At 45.3% G+C, this 23,499-nt stretch overlaps 1 protein-coding gene across 8 annotated transcripts in view; it reads left to right on the top strand.

Annotated features, from left to right (window-relative positions):
* LOC119456501 (TGF-beta receptor type-1-like) overlaps window positions 1-23,499 on the top strand; it is a 132,315-nt gene that overhangs the window by 90,002 nt on the left and 18,814 nt on the right. For all 8 annotated transcript variants that reach the window (XM_049664791.1, XM_037718324.2, XM_037718360.2 and 5 more), the window contains 2 exons: window positions 11,661-11,894; window positions 23,051-23,281. In XM_049664791.1, coding sequence (XP_049520748.1) covers window positions 11,661-11,894; window positions 23,051-23,281 — 465 coding nt within the window. The remainder of the gene's footprint in view (window positions 1-11,660; window positions 11,895-23,050; window positions 23,282-23,499) is intronic.

Genomic DNA, 23,499 nt, shown 5'->3' with positions numbered 1-23,499 from the left:
CTCCAGTGCAACACTAGGTGGCATTTCGTTCCAAAAAAACATATTTTTTCAGACATTTCGTTGCTGCCGTAATGTATGACAGTGACCCCCAAAGGGTTGAGAAGGCTGGGTTGGCCTCATGTGTTTTTTTTTTTCGAAGGTACACCGAGCACAATTTGATTATTCATCTGAATACTTTGTCGTTTGAGCTGGTGGTGAATGAGGAGGTGTATGAAGGAGAGCTGGAATTATTTTGAGTTTTGCATATGGCTTGCATGAAAGCAGTACTGAAAGAACACCAGGCTCGTGTCAAATTGATGATCAGCGCGCTATTTGAGAGGGCTAGTGCCAAGGCTTGTAGACTTTTATTTTTAAGCATCAGGTGTACACATATTGACATGAGAAGGCCTTCTTTAAAAAAATAATTGAATTGTGATTGCAATGCATTTGGTGAGCAAAATGCAAGGGTATAAACCATGTGCGCCTGCTCATTTTATGCTGCAGTTCGTGTGAGCATATCATGGTCGTTGCATGTCTGCTGTTACCACTGTATTTTTTAATGGGAAATGGCACCTTTGCAACTTGGGGTACAACTTCCATTGACAATTATCATGAAAATTATCTTGCCAAGATAGCAAAATGCCTATGCCCATTTGTTGCAAGTATTCCTTGTTGATCTGGATATAAAAGAAGCCAGCCACTGATGACTGTCATTATAAGTGGATTGCACTGTGTTCCACCTATACCCCTCTTTTTTTTTTATTGTCTAATCAGTTCTGTAATTGCTATTGTTTACTTTCTTTTCTCTTTGCACATCATTTGTTTCAAAACCCCATTGAAATGACATGGAGAAGAAATTAGAATTACTGAAGCCTGGAGTGGCATTCGTTTGATAGGCAATGTTGGCATTGTAAGGAATGAGTGTAGCTGGATCAGCCTGCAGGACTCGACTGCTTGTCATTTGTAAGTGTTTGCGGTATCTTCTCTTGTCTTCATATGCACCTTGGGCCCTTGGTGAGTCGTCGTTGGTTTGGTCTGGTAGGGTGTTGCTCCGATTTTGGGACTTCTGTTTGGACTTGGAAATCATGCCTTGAATTTCTAGAGCAGTGTACATAGAGTTGAAATGGTTAGGAGTTTGTGCTAGTTGTAATGAATCCTGATCTATATTACATGTCTTGGAAAAGAGTAACCGGTCATGCTTTAACACTCAAACTATTAGGTTTAAGCCTGCATGCTATCTGAAGATTTTTTCAGAATCGTCGCAGAGCGCCTCACCTTGAGATCTACATCATTGGTTGTTAGGGTATTACCACCATCGTGTCCCTTATCTGAGGCCTAGCAAGACACATTTTATAGGGTGCTGTGCAGTCTGTCCTGTGCGTCTGCGTGTGTGTGTGTGTGCGTGTAAAGGCTTGTGTGCTTTACTCAGGGCCCAAGAGGTAAGTGTTGCCTTTCTAAAGATTTGCGCTTCTGAAAACAGCATATATCAGTGGGGCAAGTGTCCACAGGCTACAAGGAGGTCATGGTTCTATATATTACTTTAATGGATGCTTTTCTCAAGATGGGTTATGTGCACTGCATGCCTTGTTTTACTTTGGATTGAAGGCAAAGCTATTGAGCTTTGTTGGTTGTCACCTTTTATTGACATATTTGGCATGGGGTGTGTGTGCATCTAAAACATGCCAGAGAATGCCCTGCTCTTCTCCCCTCCTTGTGTCCCTCCCTCCCTCCCACTTCCCTCGTGTTGTTATTTTAGAAGCTCAATGTGTGTGGTGTGCAGTATTGTAGCTGAGCTTAACCTTGAGTCATCAAGGGGGTCCAGGTGGGAAATGCAGTTTTAGCAGAACTCGTCTGCCTTACGTAATGTCTGAATGAAGCACGGATAAACGAAACTTGTGAACAACATGAGCAGCTTTGCCGCACATTTTGAAAGCACATGATGTGCATTTCTATATTTTTGTACTACAGTTGATGCAGGTCTGACATTGGAAAAGCATAGTTTGGTAAGGGGTACTGTAGCGTTTAACGATCCCAGTGGCCAGCATGCTGTGCTGTGCTAATGTAGGCTTCTCCTCTTGCAAGCTCGACTGAATTGCTTCAGTGCAGGTTTATTGATGGCCATCTTGCTACACTGCAGCTCTTGCTAGGAAAGTGACAGGGTGTGAACAATGTGGACTGCATCCCTTGCTTGGCTATGGGGACTTCTTTGCATTTGCTGATAATCTTCATTCCAAGCAAGTACCATCTCGCTGGACTTCATTGCATAGTTTAGGGACGTTGGCTAATCATGAGCGATCGTCACTTCTTGGCCCATAAAACAAGCCCACCTCGTCATGGGTATTTCGCCACTTTCTGAATGGCTTTTGGTGAGCAGAGGCCGCCAAAGGTGTTTTTCCATTTGCAACATAAATGCCAGTAGCCGTTTTGAATGCTGTCCTTCTATAGAATAAGATTTTTCCCGCGAGAAGATGGGGATTTTCGCATGAGATTTTCCCACGCACGCAAACAAAGTTTGCATTATCCGTACGCCATGTTGGTGTAGTAGATTGCTATCCGTCGGATGATGATAGCGAGAGTGGGGAGGACTTGGTGTTTCATTCTTTAATAAGAGAGGAAGACTGCTGTGATGATGAAAGCACGGAGGAGACTGCTCACTGGGCTCTGTGCGTGGAGTGCCGTGTTGTTTTGAGCACTACCACATCATTCGTAGTCTCCAGTAGTTTGAATGGCATTAATCATGGACCATTCCATTTCAAAACAATTGAATATACTTCTGGTATTCAGACCAACCTTTTGTTTTTGTTGGGGTCCCAAGAGTGAAATGAGCATAATAGTAAATAAGCAATTATTCTTTTTCCTACAATGTTTCCAAAGTTACTTTTGCATTTTAATCATGTTATTGAAGCATTTCGTGTTGTAAAAAAATTGGGACATTTTGGTATCGTGATTTTTAAAAAAATAGGCCCTTACAGATTAAGGGACCACTTTAGACACAAGCTTTTATGCTATAGGAAGTACTTTTTTAGCACCTTGTGGTATGAGCATTTTGGACCCACAACTAAAAATGCTGGCACTTCCATAATTTTTACATTTAATGTTGGATTATGTGACACTGCTGTGTTGCATTCAACTTTGAGTAGGATTGGGCTGCATTGTTTTAGGCATTTGTAGCATTCTGCCCACAAATTGTGCAATGTTGCTGACTAGAATTGACTGTCACCTCAGCTGTGAAGAAGTGTGGCTTTGAAACCTTCGAGTTGTTTTTGTTTTTCTAGTTTAGTTGCGCTGTATCGAGGTCGAGGTACTTCCTTGCTTTGTCCAAAGTTTTTGTTGAGAAAGTGGTAGAGTCCTATGCAGAAGTAAACTGGCTAGGTCTCTTATTTTCCATCCTGAAGGTGTTACTTTCCTCAGTGCGGTGGTGGCAATGAATGGTATGCTGTGCCATTTCGTTGCTGCTACGTCCATGCTACAAACTGTGCTCAACACAGGTGGTGGGAGGGTATGCAAAAGATTGCATCTCTTCTCACCATTGATTAGCTAAAGGGTCGCAACTGACATGCTTATAAATGCATTTACACTGATTGATATTTTATTGATTTAGTGATAAGGGCTAGTATTATTGTTTGTTACGGCTGCCAGAGGATTCAAGCTTTATCACTGCTGTTGGCTACTGATCCTTTAAATGCCTTGATTTGTTATTCGACCTGCTCCATTATGTGGACGTCGCAACAGCACTGCCACTTGCTCTACAGATTTATATGTAAGGGTGATTGAAGTTTCATAACCTGTGCAGTTTCTTGCTGGATTTTTACGACATATGATCGTGTGCGTGATGTTGCAAAAATGGCAGCTGTGAGCGAAGCTGTTACTATTCAGGTTATGGCCCTTGCCCTTGTCTCTAGGTTAGGGCAGTTTCTTCCGCATGCCACTTGGGTGCTGCAGTTGTCGACTTGGTACCAGACATGTCACTAACTTCAGGTGAAACAGTGCTCATTCGGCCTAGCTATGTAGCATGACTGTGCTGTAAATTAGCCTCCAGCCAGCTAATGGCAGGTGGGAAGGTTGCTGCCACTTTCCACTGTATATTCACTTAAGGGATGATGATCAATGGCCTTTGGGCCAGGTATTCCTTTTTAAGTATGAAATGCGTTTAGCTCCCGTTGTGGGCAACCTTCAACTGACCTTGAGCCAAAAGCCAGAGCCGTTATCCAGGCACTTTAACGAGATCATCCGGGCACTCAATACGAGAACATGCCAGCAAGTTACGAGAGCAAAACGAGATCATCCGGGCAACAAGTCAAAACTTAAGAAAATGCGGACTCTGGCCCCCAACCTTTCATACAGGACCGCATTACATACGCTAGTTACTCTCCAAACAAGTTACAAGAAATATTGCGTCCGAGTTCTTTCTAATGCTTCTTTGCAATATCACTAAAGCTGTAACTTCTAGCATGCTGAAGTTTTGTCATTTCCAATAGCAATGTTCAAAAGGCAGATACAGGGGACCTAAGGCCGCACATTTGCAGCCGACCACTTCGATGTGACAAGAAGTGGCGACAGACGCGGTTGAAGGTGGCGGCACCACAGGTATGCAAAAGACGCCGTATGGTAGCCATTTCATGCTGACATCTACTCTCGATTACAGGAGAGCCAGCAATTTTTTTTCTCTTTATTTGAAACTGCCTGCAGTAAAGAGCAGCTTTAGTGCTCCGTTTCCGCAAATTTTGGTTGGCGACATTATTTATAGTTTAGCTTATATGGCGATGTTTATGCTAGTTGTTTATTCTCTATATTCTGGTTTCTTTGGTGCCTCTAAAGAAGCATGCCGTTGTTTATTCAACTCCATTGCTGATAGCAGCAGTTCCAGTAATGAGAACTGGTTTTGGCACGTAAAACCCTAAAAAGAAGAAGAAAAAGAAAAACAGTTTTTATTTCTATTCTGCACATCATTGCAAATTCTTCTGGTATAGTTTCACAGTTGTGCTGTGACATCAGTATGCTAACCAGTTTCTGTTTTGTGCTGCTGTTGACAGTAAAAGATTTCTGTTTGTGCAGGCGAGCAATGTTTTTAACTGCGCTGTCAGTGTGGCAGTTCTTTTCTGTCAGTTTGGTGATAGTGCATAACTGTTTGCTACTCATGTACTCTTTCCTTACTGCTAGAAATCTGCTCATTTTCTATGCTTTTATGTTTTAACATTTTATTTCAAGACGTATTAGTCGCAATGCTTACCGTGATACGTGGAATTGTATCCCGATCTTTGGGTCTTGGAGTGAAAGTAGAGTAGAAATAATTGCTCAGATAGTTTTTGAGAATTCTTATCAAAAAGCATGAGTAAAAGTAATAATTTCCTCTTTTTAGTGTAAGTACTGGGAGTAAAAAAAAATCCAAAATATACAAAATATGTGCCTTGCTCCCAGTTCCCAAATTTACCATGGTAGACAACGCAAAAAAAAAAAAAAAGAAAAAGCCAACATATTATTCAGGCTTGTTCACATGAATATTGGCCATAGTGATGCCCATGCTATGTGGAACAGCTGTGGCTTTGCAAATGTGAGAACGGGTAGGAGTCTATGGTGAGGGGAGCATTTTTTTTTGTGCTAATTGCAGCAAGCACCAAAGTCTTTTCTTACTGCATTCTTTAGGCTCTTGAAGCAAAGGTTGTCTTGTTGGGGAGCATGTACAAGCCTCTTCATACTTGAATATTCTATTCGACCAGCTTATCTGTGCAAGCAAGCTGGTCTATTTGTGTGCCTTGAACTGGCACTGGAGCCTTCATGTGCTTTGTGCTGTTTAGTGCTGTACAGTAATGCACAGTGTTGCAAAGTATTGTTCTTCTTCTTTCTAGGGTTTTACGTGCCAAAACCTGTTCTGATTATGAGGCATGCAGTAGTGGAGAGCTCCAAATTAATTTTGACTAGCTGGGGTTCTTTAACGTGCACTACAACACAAGCACATGGGCACTTTTGCATTTCACCTCCATCAAAATGTGGCTGCTGCGGCCGGGATTCGATCCCGCGATCTCATGCTCAGCAGCTGCAACGCCTTAGCTGACTGAGCCACTGCGGCGGGTCCACAGTATTGTACAGTAATTAATGAGGGCATTTGCACAGATGGTGTTCAAAAAGGAAGTGATTAGATTGCTGGTCAAGCTTCTGCCGAAGGTCAATCTGAAATCGACTACGTGCTCTTGTACAAGTGAAAACTCCACAATCAATGTTGGCAATGCGCACATGAAATAACACACATGTGTGTAAGTTCTATTTTTCATCCTTAGTAAAACAGTCTAGCGCAGTCAACAGAAGGAGAACTCCACACGGCGAGAAAGATAGCTCGTAATAAGTTGACATACTGATGGATAAAAGCAACCTGTGGTGGGAAAAAATAAAGTAGGACTTGATATTAGTCAAACAGTATCATCAAAACAGCATGCACTACTGAGCATGTGTTGATGTTTGAGACATTAAAACGGCATTGACGTCTGATCGGAAAATTGGACAACCTGACAGAAGCTTCTGTGGCTTTACTGCTGTTGTAACTTGTGTAACTTATGTTAGTTATGTTGCCGAGTCGACCAAAGTGTAAATTTTGCGTTGTTTGGTTAGGAGCTCTGGAGACTAGTTTCGACGATACCTTCGGCAAAGTTCTATTTTTCCAGACTCTCCAATGTGCAGAAAATTGTCAAATCTCACGAATGGTTAAAGTGCAGTCGTCATTTCTAGGGGTATGAGAATGGTAATTCTGGAGACCGAATCAAATATAGAATATTTTTTGAACGGTTTTCAAGTAATGGCCAGTGTTTGATTTCCGTGAATATAAGACAATGTTGACATCCCAGTATTCACTACATTAGCAAGTTTCTGCCATTATATTGATAATATATATTGAGTGACAGAATTCCCATGTGCCGTTAGCAGCGGCCGAAAGGCAGTATTGGAAGTCGGAGCGCCTGCCGCCACAGCCACCGGAGACTTACTTGCCTGCAGTGTGCCAGCCATGCGTTGCCCAGCGTTTCCTTCTTACACAATGCCTTGCGCCTAACCACCAGTGGAGGGAGCGCCTCCGCTGGTGGTCTTAGGTGCCCATCTATGTCATTTCATGTTCTGCATGTTTGCGCTGCACAAACTGTTTTTAAGAACAATGTACCAACTAGCCCATGAACAAATTCTCTTAGCTAAGGTGCAGAATTTTAGAATTCCTTGTTAGGCACAGCATGCCTCTAGGGGGTGTCCTCATTATCCGAGTACTTGGAACAATTGTCTACTCGACTGTAGGTTTCTTGTATGCAAGATGGCACTAGGTATATGGTGTTTAGTTCAAAATGACTCCGGCTTAGGTTGTAGCTGAAACTCCAAGCAGAGCACTTGTGAGGTCTGCAGATACAGCTTTACTTGGAGAGTTCTGCCTTGGTGATATGCTTTTCAGCCAACTCTGCAGGAGGCATTGGCCAGCCTTAGTCTCCTGTCACTCCAGCAATCTATTGTAACTTGCATGGTCTATTGTCCTAGTGTGTCTCGGAAAGCTTGAAATATCATGCAGGTATTCGTCATACAAAATTTGTAATGTAAAGCAGATGTGTGCACCTGTGCCACAGCTTTTGATCAGGTGGATCTGTTGCTATCATGTCAGCTTTAGTTGCCTGTTTTGTTCTTGTATGTTGCCTTACTTGTGCAGAGGGACTCCCAAGTATGTGAATATAACAGTTGGCTGGATGGGCTCACTGGCAAGTTTACTTGGGCTTTCTTGTGTTCGAGGCTGCCAGTGATGTTTCGGAAGAAGGCTATTTGTCAACTCCCATATCGGAGGCTTTTTGCATAATGGAAATCGTTTCTTTAGTGTTAGTATTTGCTTCTTGAGAGTCCACCCATAGTCTGCATGCAGTTGCGGGACTATGCAGCTCCCTGTGGACATTTTGAAATGTGTGGGGTTGCTTGGTGCCCGAGCTCTACTTCAAGTTTAAAAGTATGGCTTTTTGGGCTAGTTGGTTAGATACATCAGAGGTGGTCATAGCGCTAGAAGACACGGACCTGAACGAGAGAACAGGACGAGCGGTAACTTTCAACTGAGTGTTTACGGTTGTTTCTCGAAACGAACATTCAGTTGAAAGTTAGCGCTCGTCCTGTTCTCTCGTTCTTGTCAGTGTCTTCTAGCGCTATGACCACCTCTGATCTACTTGAAGGTTCAGGAAACCTCTGGCACTGGAGAAGTGACATATTGGCACGAGAGTTGTTCGAGGCCTTCCATATAACAACAACAACAAAAAAAGCATGAACTGCATTAGTAAGACACTTTCATTTATCTTTTGCACATGCACATTTGTTGTGTTCTTTTGACACCACTCTCAGAATAAACAGTTGAAGTTTAGCGCTTGCTCTGTTCCTTTCTACTCTCTCCTTCTTAAGTCTTTCTTTCCTTGTCGCACTGTTATGTATTCCTTAGCTTTTGCTATGTTTATATGGATGACATAATCACTTTCTAGACGACAAAAGATCAGAACAAAAGTCGCAATTCCCGAGTTCCTCATGCCCTCAGCCATGCACACCTCAAAGTAAACTTCAAGAAAAGTGCGTTCTTTCAAGGAAAAGTGTTATTTCCAGGTAGGGTATTTGACGGCTGTACCAAAAGAAGAAAACATGAATTCTTTGGAACAATTTAAATGTTGGTGAAGCCTTACGACATGTAAGCCATGCATGTCTTTCTAGGTTTAGAGCCTTTATAAGACTATGCAGTCAAGACGAGATGCCTCACGTGATTGAGGCAGAAAGACATGCCATTACGGTAAAGTGACGAGTGTAAAAGCGCCTTCCATGAACTAGTAAGCAAATATCGGACCCTATTTTCTGCATTCCGGACTTTACCATTTGTGTTGAACACTGATGCATCGAAGTATACTTTCAGAAACTCTCAAACCAACCTGACAGCCAGAGGCGCCATGTGGTGGGCTACTACAGCTATACATTGAAGCCTGCAGAAGTGAACTATACCACCACAGAAATTACAGTATTTCCTACTTGCCTAGAAGGAGCGAAATTCACACTTCCCAATAACACACCTTGATATTGCACAACCCCTAGGATGCATGTGGATTTCGTGAATGTGAATTCGATTTCGTCGTTTCGCATTGCCCTGGTTCACTGCTCACTGTTGCAGATGCATTGTCTCGGGAACAAGCGAAGACCTGGAACAGATAAATTACATGAAGCTGTGGGAGGCGCAAAGGAAATGAAACGCATTGATGAAAAGTACCATGTGCCGCAGACAATGGTTTCGAATATCCTTCACCTTTACCATGATATGCCAAAGTCATCTAGGCAAGATGGATTTTGAAGCACGTACAACAAGCTCCTGAAGCAATTTACGTGGCCAGTTATGAAAGACATAAGGAACTATGTATGGGCATGCCACTCATGTCAAGTAAACAAAGTGAAGTTCAGACAGGCGACACATTATGAAAATCCTGCAACATTCTCAAGTCCCCTGTGAAGTTGTTCACTTTGATTTTGCGAACCTAAGGAAAGCGGGCGAAGGTGTCAGAAAAACTCAAGCTTTTCTACTTCCCATGAATGCACCATGTCACGGCTAAGGCAGAAGATGAAGACGCCAACAGCGTCGTTGGTCTTCTTCAAGCTGAGTGTTTCAGACACACACATATTTTATAATGAAGCTGTTAGCCTTTCTTTGGACGGGATGTTTCGGGGGGTGTTCACCCAAAAAAATAGGTGGCCACTCAGACAGACATCAAGCGGCAACTGGAAAAGGGGTTTGTGTTTCCACGCTACAGAATTATGTTTTCTCGTATATTCGTATTACAATCTGACGTTATCTTTTCTGCAGCTTAAGTGTAAGTCATACTTTGTGCATTTTCTGACGCAATTTACTTTTAAACATAAATTTAGTTCGATAGGGCACTTGCCCTTGTGGAGGGCCTAGAAGAATGAGGATGTATGCTGCACTTCCGTACACATGCGTGCGTGACGTACGTCGCTTGTGGTGGTGGTGCTTGTGTGGTGGTGGTAGTACTTTTCTAACATCAGTTGTACTCGTCTAACGTCTGCACCAGCTTTGCTGTACATCCAATTTCACTGGGTGCAATGGAGGCACATTTTCTTTAGAGTCAGGACACCCACCAAGAAAGAATTTTAAAAGTAGTTTTAGCGTTTCAGCTCCCCCATGGGAGCCCTGTGAACAAAGCTCCTGTGGGGGAGCCGAAACGTTTTCTTCAGAAAACGTCATTTTATGCATTGAAGCACCGAAGTAACTGAAACGCCAATGCATTTCTCTGCAAAGTTCGGGAATTAATATCTCGAAACTAGTGTCATCCTGAGAATTCATTCCAAGTGGATCGCCTTGCGAACTCCACGGCTAGAATTTGTAAATTGCAATATGGGCCATAAGATAATTAGTTAAAAACTCAATTATTCAACTTTTGTTTATTAGTCGATTATGAATTTCAATTTTTTGTGCAAGTAATGTCCGCCTCTTCGAGTAGACCAGCTCATGAACTAAAATTGGGCTATCTGCCACAAGCAAGCTTTAAAAATTTTTGAAAGTGTTCGCTGAAACACTTGGGTATAAAATAGGCAGCAGACATCCATCTGTATTAAGCTGTGTGTTCCTTCAGTTTTGTGTTTCTTGGGGATGCCACAACATTTTCGAATGCTTTTCTGACATTGACTGCCGCCAAAGCTGAGGTATTTTGTGCCGCATTTATTTATTAAAATTCAAGAGGCGGTGCAGGTTGTCATGAGTGCCCAAGCCACACTGGAAACCATTCTGCTCTGCTTTGTAGTGAGCAGTTTGAGGCCCCCGCAAAAAGTATAGATGGAACAAGAGATCCTGATTACGTCTTCCCGAGTATTGGGTACAGTACTTGCACCTGTGTGGGAGGTTATAGGCGGTACCTCAGGCCTTTATTACTGCATTTGAGTTAATCTGAGATGACTGATAATAGGGGGCAGCTCATCCTGAATTCAACAGAAAAAAAATTTTGCTTTTGCTGAGTTGCTTTGCTGAGTTGCCTTCACTTTAGTAGATAACTGTACAGGTTGCAGAATCCTATAGCAATATCCACTGTCCACAATTCTTATGCAAAACAAATTTTATTGCACGAAACTGTTGGGGTTGTGAAACTTATCCTGAATTGAGAGTTTGCTTGCTGGATTTACTATTCCAGGTGGCCTGTTGACATTGCCACACAATATTTGAAAAAAAAAAAAAGTGCTTCATTCAGATATTAGGGTATAGAGCAGACTGTTCTTAAAGCAAAAGTTATTGTACACTTCAGAGGGTCAAAATTTCTTGGAACGTTCATACGTAATAATATACTGTGCATACATGTAGCACATGTTATATGCACATCTGCGTGATGTTGAGGCAAGCATTTCTGGTAAGTGAATTTGGCTGCTGATTGTGCTGTTTTAACGTTAGTCATTGCAGCATAAAGCAATGAATGGATGAATGCAAAATTGTGAATGACTAAATTGCAATTACATGAAAGAGGTGGTTAGAAGATAGAAGTACAAATATTTCTACTTTGAAACATGGCAGTACCAAGCATCTCGCCATAAAAACAAAAGTTCCAACATGAGAAAGGGTTCTCATTGTGTATTGACAGTGATTCGCTACTGCACTTGGTACGTAGTGCCTTTGTTGGTGTGCCTAACAGTGCATGGGACTGTGGCAGGCGACACAGCGGTGGGTTCGTCATGGCCAAGTACACATGAGCTGGCCTTTGCCATTGGAGGCCCCATATGCCTTGTGTGCGTGGTGCTCATGGTGGTGTACCAGCTGTGGCAGCAGCGGAGGCGCCATTTTCGCTATGAGATGGAGACAAGCTTGGAGAGTGAGCCCATCTTGCTTCCACCTGGGCAGACCATCAAGGATATGATTGAGATGACCACCTCTGGCTCGGGCTCAGGTCAGTGCCTCAGCTTGTGTTACATCAGAGCAGATTGTGGGCAATTTGATGATTAGAGTAGGACGCAGTGAAATGGCTGTTACAGCTGTTAGAACCTGGTGAAGAGGTCTATTATTGAAACCATTACACCATGGATGCATGGGCAAGTGGAACCGCTGCAGTTAGCAGTGATTATGCATGTTTGCTTACCTTCTGCATTTAAAGAAATCTATAGATTGCCTTGAAATTTATGCCAATGAAAGCAGATAATGCGTAGTAAACGAAACCACAAGAACGTCTGAAGCCACAAACACGAAGCTCAGACAAATCCATGTACTAACCATCAATCCCATAGCGACTGAATGATTGCAGCACCAGAGCTCTCTCTGGTGCTGAGATGATCAGCATTGCCACAGAGGGGGGCCGCAGCAGAGTGGCTGGCCAAAAGATGCGACGCAGAAAAAAATGTTGGTGTTCTTGTGTGCAGTAATATCTGCAGGATTTTTTTTTTTCGAGGGTTCTGCAATTAAATGTGTAGGATATATGTAGAGGCAGATTATATTATGCTAAAAAATATGATAGGTCACAATTTCATTTTTACCCTTTCGAAACATGGGGGAGGTATAATTTATGCATATCAAATGTTTGTGAAACATATAAGTACAGAGAAGTACAACACGAGGACAATTACTGGAGCATGTGATTAAGCTTTTAGGGATAAACAGGAATAGATGTGAGCTAAAATTATTATAGTCAATAAATAAACAGTGCATATGATTGAGCTGAGTAGCGTGGTCAGTCACAGTAATGATCTGTACTCATTAGTCTGTATCATTGAATTGATCAACAAAGTCATTGTGGTTGATTATATATATTGGCCACAAAGCTCAGACGGTGGCACCTTTCAATATTTTCAAGGTTAAAGGAAAGAAAAATGGATTTGTTTGGTGGGAACAAGAAGTCAGCCAGCTTTGAATTATTGGTCAATGTATGGAAATAAGTTTTGAGCTGGGGTTATTTTTGCTTCAGTGTAAGTAGTTTGTAACACTCATAATAGAAAAAGGTGTTGAAATATTCTTGTTGTACAAGACCACGGTGAGCTTTGATATTCGATAAGCTTGGATATTGAGTAATCTTGGACTGTAAATCTAGCAGCTTTGTTCTGTAGGGATTCAAGCTTTGATCAGATTGTGCTGTGCATCTTCACTCTATGGAAATCACTGTTGTAACTGTGATTAACCCTTTGAGGGCCACTGCCATACATCTACGGTGGCAGAGAAAGAATGTTTGGGAAAAAAAAAAAGACGTAGGAATGAAGCGCCGCCTCGAATCGATAATTGACAAATAATCAATAAATTCAGGGAAATGCTGGGGATGACTTGGTAGTGCTTAAGCCTAGCTCATATACATGGCGAATACATTGTGATAGCCAATCGATAGCCAATCAAAAGCTAATCGATAATCGGCAAATAATCAATAAATTCTGGGAAATGCTGGGGATGACTTGGTAGTGCTTAGCCTAACCCAAAAGCCAGGACTAGTAGGTGCCCATCAGCTCTACTCTCTCTTTAGCATTGCGCCTCCAGTGCAAGCTACGCTAATTTTTCATTTGCATTTAAGCGAATGGTACGCTTGCTGCTTCAAAAACGCCGACTGCGTGGCGTGAGGCGAGCGTCCCATCTTTTGCGCACGTGAAGATGCGCTGCTATCCATTATGAGCAGCTGCGATAAACTTTAATCAGTGATTCGTACTGGTCGATTAAGCCGTTTAAGATAGTATCATCGCAGTCGCTGCTAGCGATGGCTGAGACCCTCTTGCTCATGTTGGGGTGGCACAGTTGAGCTCCCGGGAACTTCAGGCTGGCAGGTGAAAATAAAAAAAGAAAGCGACGTGTATCAGTCTTACAAGTTTGTTTTGATTACAAAAAAATTAAACATAAACAGCAGTAAATATACATATTGTTACGATGGGATGCGTTTATTTAAAGATGAATCGATGAAAAGGGTTGCAGCGCCGATACCGAGCCGCTCCAAAGACAAGCGCACTTCGTTCTCTTCTTCCACCGACCTTGCTGTCGCCTTAGCGTAACACTCCTCCCTTCACAGACGAAGCCCGCTGGGCGAGTAACTGTTACGTCCACTCTCAGTCACGAGGATGACATCGTTTCAGGCGGGCGACGTGAACAAGCTGCGTCTTCTTAGACCGGTAGCCATTAGACACGAGACTAGCAATGGAATAAGTCACATCACTTAGGCGATCAGCGATGACAAAAGGCCCGGTGTAACGAGCCAGAAACTTCTGGCACAGGCCGCGTTTTCGAACTGGTGTCCAAAGCCATACTATGTCCCCTTTGTTGTACGAGACAGTCTTATGTCGTGAATCTTAGCTGACCTTGGAGCGGTCCTGTTACGCCAACGTACGGAGATGAGCTATGTGGCGTGCTTCCTCAGCGCGGCAGAGAGTCTGGGTGATAAAAGAGTCCACATGAGGAGTAAAAGGTAGAATGGTGTCAAGGAAGCTGCGGGGTGGTCTGACATAAAGAAGATAGAAAGGGCTGTAGCCGGTTGTTTCATGCTTTGCAGTGTTTTAGGCGTATGTGATAAAAGGCAAGATGTCATCCAAATTTTTGTGCCTTGGATTGACGTGCATTGAAAGCATGTTGGTCAAAGTTCTGTTAGTGCGCTCGCCGAGACCAGTTGTCTGCGGGTGATACGGGGTTGTGTGGCGAAACTGGCAAGCAAACAGCTCTTCGACTACGTCGGCCACGAACTGGCGACCACGATCGCTCGCAATAACACGAGGGGGTCCATGACGCAGTATAATGGAGGAGAGGAGGAAGCTCAAAACATCAAGAGCCGTGGCTGTTGGGATCGCTGCGGTTTCAGCATAACGCATCAGGTGGTCGACGCAGACCAGATCCAACGGTTGTCGTTTGGTGATCGCGGAAATGGGCCGAGAAGATCCACTCCAACTATTTCGAAAGGAGATGATGGTGGCGCCACAGGGTGAAGGAGTCCGACCGGCGCAGTATTAGGGTGCTTGAATTGCTGGCACTTGTTACAGCTGGCCACATACTTTTCTATATCCCGTCGCATACTAGACCAGTAGAATCTGCCCTGAATGCGGTGGTATGTTCTGGTGAAACCCAGTTGTCTAGCGGTCGAGTCGTGCATAGCACGGAGTACGTGGGTTCTCAAATTCTTAGGGACCACAAAGAGAAGGCGGGCACCCTCAGCCGCGTAGTTCTTGTAGAGCAGGCGATCTTGGATGACAAAGCCATTGGTACCTGTCGGCTGAGCAGCTGAGGTGAAGAGGCCATCCAGGCTGCGGTCATTACGCTGCTCTTCCCGGAAGGTGGCCAGATCGGGAAAAAGAATGTCGTCGATGGCGGCCAGAAACTCATCGAAATTGTCGGCGTCACATTCACTTGTCGGTAGAGGGAGCCTCGAAAGACAGTCGGCGTCCGCATGATGTCGGCCACTCTTAAAACGGTCTGCAAAGTCAAATTCCTGCAAACGTAGCGCCCATTGAGCAAGGCGGCCAGACGGGTCGCAGAGACCAACCAACCAACGTAGTGAATGGTGATCAGTAACGATCGTAAAGCGGTGCCTGTAGAGATATGGGCGGAACTTCTGGACTGCAAAAACGACAGCGAGAGGCACTCTTGCTCAGTGACGTTGTAATTCTGTTCGGCCTTGCTCAACGAACGGCTGGCGTAGGCAATGGCATGCTCGGCGTTGCCAAAACGCTGGACGAGGACGGCGCCGAGGCCGATTCCACTCGCGTCGGTGTGCAATTCTGTTGTGGCAGAGGGGTCAAAATGGCGAAGTATGGGTCCGGAAGAGAGCAGGAATTTCAGTTGATGAAACGAGGAATCACAATCTGCTGTTCAGGTGAAAGGGTTATCCTTGCGCAGCAATGAAGTGAGAGGGTAGGCAGTATCGGCAAAGTTGGGCACAAAACGTCGGAAGTACGAGCAAAGACCCAAGAAGCTCCTCAGCTTTCGTTGTGACTGCGGTTGTTTAAAGCCCCTAACTGCAGCGACCTTCTGTGGGTCTGGTCGCATCCCCTGCTTGTCCAGTAGATGTCCAAGTACTAGCGCCTCTCGTTGGCCAAAGTGACATTTCTTTGAGTTGAGGGTAAGGGCAGCTTGTCCAAGGCACGTCAATGTAACATCCAGTCGATGGTTGTGCTCTGCAAAGGTGCGGCCAAAAATGACGTCGTCAAGATAACACAAACAAATCTCCCATTTCAGGCCGCGCATTACCGTGTCCATAAACCTTTCAAATGTTGTAGGTGCGTTGCACAAACCAAACGGCATGACGTTGAATTCAAACAAGCCGTATGGGGTCAGAAAAGCGGTTTTATCTTTGTCAGTTGAATGCATGGGTATCTGCCAGTAGCCCGATCGGAGGTCCACAGATGAAAAGTAGGATGCGGAATGAAGGCAGTCGATAACGTCATCGATTCGGGGAAGTGAATGCACATCCTTTTTCGTCACAGAATTGAGACGCCGGTTGTCGACACAAAACCTCCATGACCCATCTTTTTTTTTTTCACGAGGATGACCGACGCAGCCAAAGGGCTAGAGGTATCTTGGATGACGCCCTTGGCTAGCATGTCGTCTACCTGTTGAGCAATGATCTTGTGCTCTGACGCGGACACACGGTAAGGCCTTATGGGATGCGCGGGCCCCGTGTCGATCCTGTGGCGAGCCCGCGTAGTTGGAACGCGAACTTTGTTAGTGTTCTGCGCGAAATCAAACAATGACACATGCTTGCTAAGGACGCTGACCAGGGCTTGACGCTTCTCTGACGACAATGACTTGTTGATCATTTTTAGAAACGGCAACGAGTCTTCAGCCCCATGCTCTCAGGATTCATGGGACGTGTCATGAGTTAAAGCGCCTATGCTGAGACTGGTATCCACTTCAAAAGAGGCAAGTCGATTACCGCTGGGTAGCACAACAGACTGGGAGGCTAAATTTGACACCCATAGTGTAGTTGTTCCGCAGGCCACAGAGAGGACGCATTGAGGTACGAGCACACTTTTGTTCACAACCATCGAAGGTACAGGCTGAACAACTGCATCAAATGTATCGGTGTCGACACCGCAACCAGCAACTCGTACTCTGGATAAGGAACGTGCCAGTAAGACATGATCATCTTCAATGACGGCGAGAGTGCGTGAACATGTAGCAGGTTGGTCAGCAACAGGAGAGAAGAAAAGCTCGCCGGTACCGCAGTCAACAGTGGTACCGCACTGTTGTAGGAAATCGAGGCCAAGAATTACGTCGTGAGTGGATTTAGCAAGCACTGCAAATTTGGCTTGATTCACGTTATCGGAGAAATAAACGTTCGCGGTACACACACCAATAGGTCGGAGCAACTTGCCACTCACAGCACGAAATGTATTAAGAGGTGTCCCAGTGAAACATCACTTTATGGCCTAGTCGGGTTTTGAAATCCAGGCTGATAACGGAGACACTCGCTCCAGTGTCCACTAAGGCCAAAGTAATAACATTGTCCACTAAAACACGAATCTTGTTATGAGACATGGTGACTGGCGAAGGCATAGGGGCATGTAGCTGAAGATGACTGGCGACCGCACCTGCATTTGTCACGCCGCCTAGTTTCCCAGCGGCGGTGACGTGAGACGTCGTCACGGAAATGGCGACCTGTGCTGGCGTGAAGGCGGCGGCGTCAAGCTCCACACAGAAGCTGGTGAGTCGCTACGGTAATTTGCCTGGTGGAGCGTCCTACTATCAGAATCAAAGGGCCAACGTTTCTCATCACTGTGCCGGTTGCCCCGCCAATAAAAAGTATGCGGTCGTTCATAGCACGGTGGTGACGTGCGACGGCGGTGAGGACAAAATCGGGCGAAGTGGCCGCGAATTCCGCATTGAAGCAGATGGGGCGGGGCGGGGGCGTTCACGGGACGCACTGAAGTTGTCAGTAGGAGAAAGGCTCTCGAACCCGTGAAGTCGAGAGGGAAACCGCCTGGCGTCGGTCAAGCTCTTCGCGCACCACTTGCCGAATCGCTGAGGCGAGTTCGGATGGAGCTGGGACCATGTCAACACTGGCAACGTTAGTCACGTTGGCCAGGCGGCCGAACTTCGGTGTGTAACGCTGAGCTTTGAGTGCTTCAAATGTGCGGCAGTGCAGAACGACGTCCCTTACAGACTCCAGACGGTCTTTTCCCATGAGGAACAGGTACACGTCCTCAGCGATCCATTTTAGCAGATGACCAACTTTGTCTTCTTCTGTCATCTGAGGGTCCAGGGCCTTGCACAACTTAAGCACTTCCTCGATGTACGTAGTGCAATTTTCGCCGGGGACTTCAGCTCGCTACATTAGCGTTTGCTCTGCACGCCTCTTTTTAGCTGTCGGATCTCCAAAACACTTCTTGATTTCGTCTATGAACTTCTCCCAAGTTGTCAAGCTTTCTTCATGGTTTTCAAGCCACACAGACGCAGTTCCCCTGAGGAAGAAGGCGACGTTGTTAAGCTGGGCGGTGGCATTCCAGCCGTTGAACCGACTTGCTCGTTGGTAGAAGCTGAGCCATCCGTCCACGTCTTCTCCGTCTCCCCCCCCCCCCCCCCTCCTCCCCATCGAAATGCGGCCGCTATTCGTCCCCTTGGTTCTTCTCGCGCTGTGTATTATCAGAACAACCTAATATTTCGTTGGATTCACGGCTCTCGAAGCTTTTGCTCTTTAGGAAACGCACAGAATCCGAAGCCTTTGTCCCTTGTGTGGTTGTTGTAGTACCCAGGAACGCAGCAGGTGAATCTTCCCATCGCATGATGGCTCTACATGAACCATAAAAATTGCCAAAAATCGTTCGCAGACAGGACGCACAGGCACTCTGGGCGGCTGGAGCGGCCGGATGACTACAAGTACCAGCATGCACCGCGGCAGCTGTGGCATTGTGAAACTGGCCAGTGGGATCGGTCTATTGTCGGGTACTCGGTAAAAGCAAACTTTAATGAGAAAAATAATAATTCTGTTGAATTTGAGAGTTGGCAACGAAAGGTATGGTTTCATGCCGTGTCAACAATATCGTCACATCGGCCGTACGAAGCGAAGTTAGCCTTGCTTCTACTCCGCCCCCGCGTCTCATAGTTCTCGTCCGCAGTAGATACTACCATGAAAAGCGCCGCCAGTAGGAAGCTAATGCTTAGTCTGCATCTTGCTTCAATGCGTCTCTGAAACTTGAGATCACGTAACCTCCAGCATTAAATGCGCAAGAACACAGCGCACAGAGCCACGCCATCTCAGCTCACCCAGTCTTTGCACACGCAGCTGATTACCTCTAAAACAGGGCACTCAGCCATGCTGATAGCCATGTACAGCCACACTTGCAAACGAGACACGCGCCAACCTGCCTCCCCCTTCTCTTTCTTCTTGCTCATGCGGAAAGCAGGAACTCGTCAAGCCACCATCCTTCTTGACTCACCCTCGCACTGTTTCACTCGCACCTAAAGCATACTGTGCCCGGGGCACATTAAGATCATATCACACTTAGACTTTGTACGGAACAAGCTCTGCTTCGGCAGTCACAAGCTGCTGCCAGTAATTGAGTCATTTCACCATCTGCTTCAGCGGAAGTTTCCATTTATTGTCTCTGTATTTCCTTCATATTCATTCGTGGCTGCAATGATGTTTCATTTTATTGAAATTGTGTATAAACACACTTCGTTGAATTGAGGTTCAAAATGCATGGTGTTCTGAGGACAAGAAGTTATAAAACATAAAATACTTTGTTATATCAAGAATTTCGTTATATTGAATTTTATCTGTAAGTAAGTTAATAAAAAAATTGGGTGCTTGCTACGCACTACAGTCGAACCCGGATACATCGAACCCACATGGAACGAATTATTGTGTGTAAGGAACAGTAAAATACCCTTGAAAATTTTTGTTTAAAATTTTTATTTTATATATCGAATTACCTATATATCGAACTTTTTTGTGATCCCCTTGAGATTTGATCTACAGTCAACCCTCGTTAATACATACCTGCTTAATGTGTAATTGCGGTTTAAACGTAGTTGCGAAGATTCCCCCACCCAGCCCCCATTGAACCCCATGTATCGGCTGACCGCTTAAGCCGTATTCGCTCATTGCCCACCATTAGTGCATACTATTTTTCTTTCTTGTTCTACACGCACAGGCACAAAATCGGCAAAATCTCACGTGCGCAGACGTTCGATTCTCGAGTTGCGACGCCCGAACTACAGTCGCCAGCGATAGTGAACTTAAAACATGGCCACCGTGATGTATTTCCTGCTCATACAGCTGCTGCCGATTGCCACGCACAAAAGCATGGTCTTTGAGATTAGCTCCCGGTTACGCGGAGAAGCTGCCGGTAGGAGGTCCGAATTTGGCTGTCACTGTCGAATCCAATTCAAGTAGTAAACCGCGCAGAAGCATTTCTGCCGTCACCGTGGACGTCGCTTTGAGGTTCCGTATAAAGTCCAAACACGGCAACATCGTTGCTGCGCACCGTACTCTGTGTGGGCGAATGAAAGCTTGCGAGGGACAGCCGACTCAATCTCGCGCGCGTGAGGGAGAAAGGCGGGGTGGAAGCGCGCTTCTGTCGCGTGCGAGGCACGGCGGGGGGAGGCGAGAAAGGGAGGAGTTTACTTCGGTGGCGGCCACCATATCTTGGAAAGCATGGAGGAAGGAAAAAACTGAGGAGTGGCCCTGACGTCACTCTTTGTAAGGCCAAGTGCCGCCGGAAGTTGGCGTTACTCCGCCATCTTGTCGTGGCAGACTCTCCTCTCCTTTTAACATTTCTCGTGAAACCATGCCACGCTACACGCTCCACAGTGATCCTAAACCAGAAGATGTAATCGCGATGTGTCATCGCATTACTGTTCATAATGAATTCGACTGTGCGGTCAAATTCAAACGACCTCGTGCTGTCGTGAGTACTGCGAGAAACAAGTAGCAGTTGAGCAACATGTGTTTTAATATGTACAAAAGCAAGTTGTTACTGAACACAAAGTTCTAAATGCAGGAATATGCATTCTTGCATAACATTCTACGTTATCATCGTTACTTATCACGCGCTGTCAAAAGCAGGAATACTGCACGACTGTCACTACTGACCTGCAAGGCGTTCATTGTACGGATTCTGAAACAGTGGTTTCGGTCTACAATGGCACGTTAGTATGATTCCGCCGAAGAGGGCAAAATTTCCTGCAGATATTCCTTAGTCCGTGGCCATTGCCGTGGCACAGTACATTGTGTACAGCGTTGCATGCGCATTCATCTCACGCGTTTGAATTCCTTCAGTCCCAGCTGAGCACAGCAACATCCGGGAGAGCACGGTCCAGATAAAATAGCGGAACAAAACACAGAGACTAACACAAACCTGCCTACATGATGCCTTTGTGATGGTACGAAACCTACAGCACAACACGTGTGTCCACACACACCATAACGAAGCCGCGATTGTGCCATGACAACATGGCCGCTACAGTGCAAAAATCGTGAAAAAATAAAGAAAAATACCATGACTACGTCACTTCCTCCAAACTTTTCTCCTAGCGCGCGGAGGGGGTAGGACCTCTCCTCGGTTTTTTCCTTCCTCCATGCTTGAAAGTGTTCTGCGACGTGGAAAAAGTGCACGCCTCCACGGGCCTCATCTTCAAAGCGATCTGCAGACAAAGTGAAACTAGTGCCAGTAGCTTCGTACGCGCTGTGCTTTCGATGTCTAGTTCGCGTTGAAGCGAAACACGGCGCGCTTGCGTTTTGAGAGTGAATTTCTGCGCTCATTGAGCGAAACGTGTTCATGTTTACCAGTGCGTGCTTTACACCGTGCTTGTTAATTTAGTTAGTAAGCGGGGCCTCATGGACAAACTGGCTTGCGGCCTTATCGAGTTCGAAGATGCCACGGCGGCAAGTGAAGATTACCGATTTTTTGCTGCCTACTCGCAAATAAAGCCTGTCTGAGTGCGTGTGTTTGAGAGCATCGTGATATAGTTCTTTTCCGGCCGTTAAGTAGCTACTAAACTGGCATTGGCAGTTAATTCGTACATCGTTTAGTGCATACCTAAACGTTGTTCCCGGCCGACTACGTATTAACGAGGTTTGACTGTACCCGGGTTCAACTGTATTTATTTATTTATTTGTGTATCGAAAAAGCGGGCATGCGAGCTGTAATTAAAACTGAAAGAAAACTCTGCAGAAAATTCACACATCATGCATTCATGAGCATTTATTGTTTAGGTCAGCATAAACACTGTACCTAAGCAGCACTAGTATCGGTGAGCACTTTGTAAACATTAACCCCGGAGATCGTGTTGAGAGCTTCTCCTCCCTTAACATAGTTCAGATGTGCCCTCCTTGAGGGAGAAAGTTATGTGCTTGTGACAAGGTGGCACATTCCTCTTGCAATATGCGCCGTTAATCAATTTCAGAGAACTGGAGCTAAAAAGGCTGCGGCAGTAAACGTGAGTTGAATGTTGGCAGCAGCAGACAATGAAGCAGACTACATGCAGAGCAATAGTCGCTTCAACTGGGCACATCGCGATCCCAGCACCGCCACTTTTTGGGCAACAGCCAGGGGCCACCTTGCTGCTATGGCGAGCCCACAAAGTTCCCAACTGCCCACTTCTAGTAGTGATGACTGTGGCAGGCCTCTGTTTCCTTGGTGCAGATAGCAGTGTGAAGAGATAAGCACTAGCCTAGCACCTGGCGATGATGCTTCCATGCAAATAGGGGCTCTCGAGCACATGTTTGGCTTGACCTTCAGATGCAGCCTTCATCTTGCAGCTCAAAAAAAAAAAAAAAAAGGAAACCAGTGTCGTAGACAACACTGTGAATAGGGTATCATTCTCTTGTAGCAGTACCGACAGCCACCAGTGCCTGTGGTTTGTGCCACCTGCATTCAATTTGCTGCTGCAGTCTGACAAGCTTTTCCCAACGGAACTGCCATGTTTAAGCAAACTTCACTTCTAGTCTAGTGTGGTCTACATACAGTTTGTATACTTTGTGCTGCTCTGCCTGACTTGCATTCCACCTTAGTTTGTCTCTCAGTGGTTTTTGACACCATGTGTGCTGAGGGATGATGCTCATGTGACAGTATTGGACAGCTGTACCTAATCCATTTATTCTTTGCAGCGATTTTTTAATGCAGAACTGCCAGTACTGTTTTTCTGTGCTTGCAGGCCTGCCACTACTGGTGCAAAGGAGCATAGCGCGTCAGATACAACTGGTGGAGGTCATTGGCAAAGGCCGTTACGGTGAAGTATGGCGAGGCCGGTGGCGTGGTGAATCGGTGGCAGTGAAAATATTCTCATCACGGGATGAGCGGTCATGGTTTCGTGAGGTGGAGATCTACCAAACAGTGATGCTGAGGCACGACAACATCCTTGGCTTCATAGCTGCTGACAACAAAGGTAACATTTATTTTGCTCATTGGGAGCAAAACTGGCCTGAGAGGCTCTTTTTTCTGGATAGTCCAAATTCACTTGTGACACTGATAAGTACTTTGCATGCAATAATTAGAGAAGCAATAGAATTGCATTGTTGTACAGAATCTGAATTTTCTAGCACAAATCACTGCCTTGTCAAGTTTGAACATGGCCTGTTGTAGACAAACTTGCTAAAAAGCCTT

The sequence above is a fragment of the Dermacentor silvarum genome, chromosome 1 (genome assembly GCF_013339745.2).
Source record: "Dermacentor silvarum isolate Dsil-2018 chromosome 1, BIME_Dsil_1.4, whole genome shotgun sequence".
Taxonomy (NCBI): Eukaryota; Metazoa; Arthropoda; class Arachnida; order Ixodida; family Ixodidae; genus Dermacentor; species Dermacentor silvarum.
Note: the sequence above shows the minus strand (reverse complement) of the source record. Positions and strands in the feature narration are given on the sequence as shown.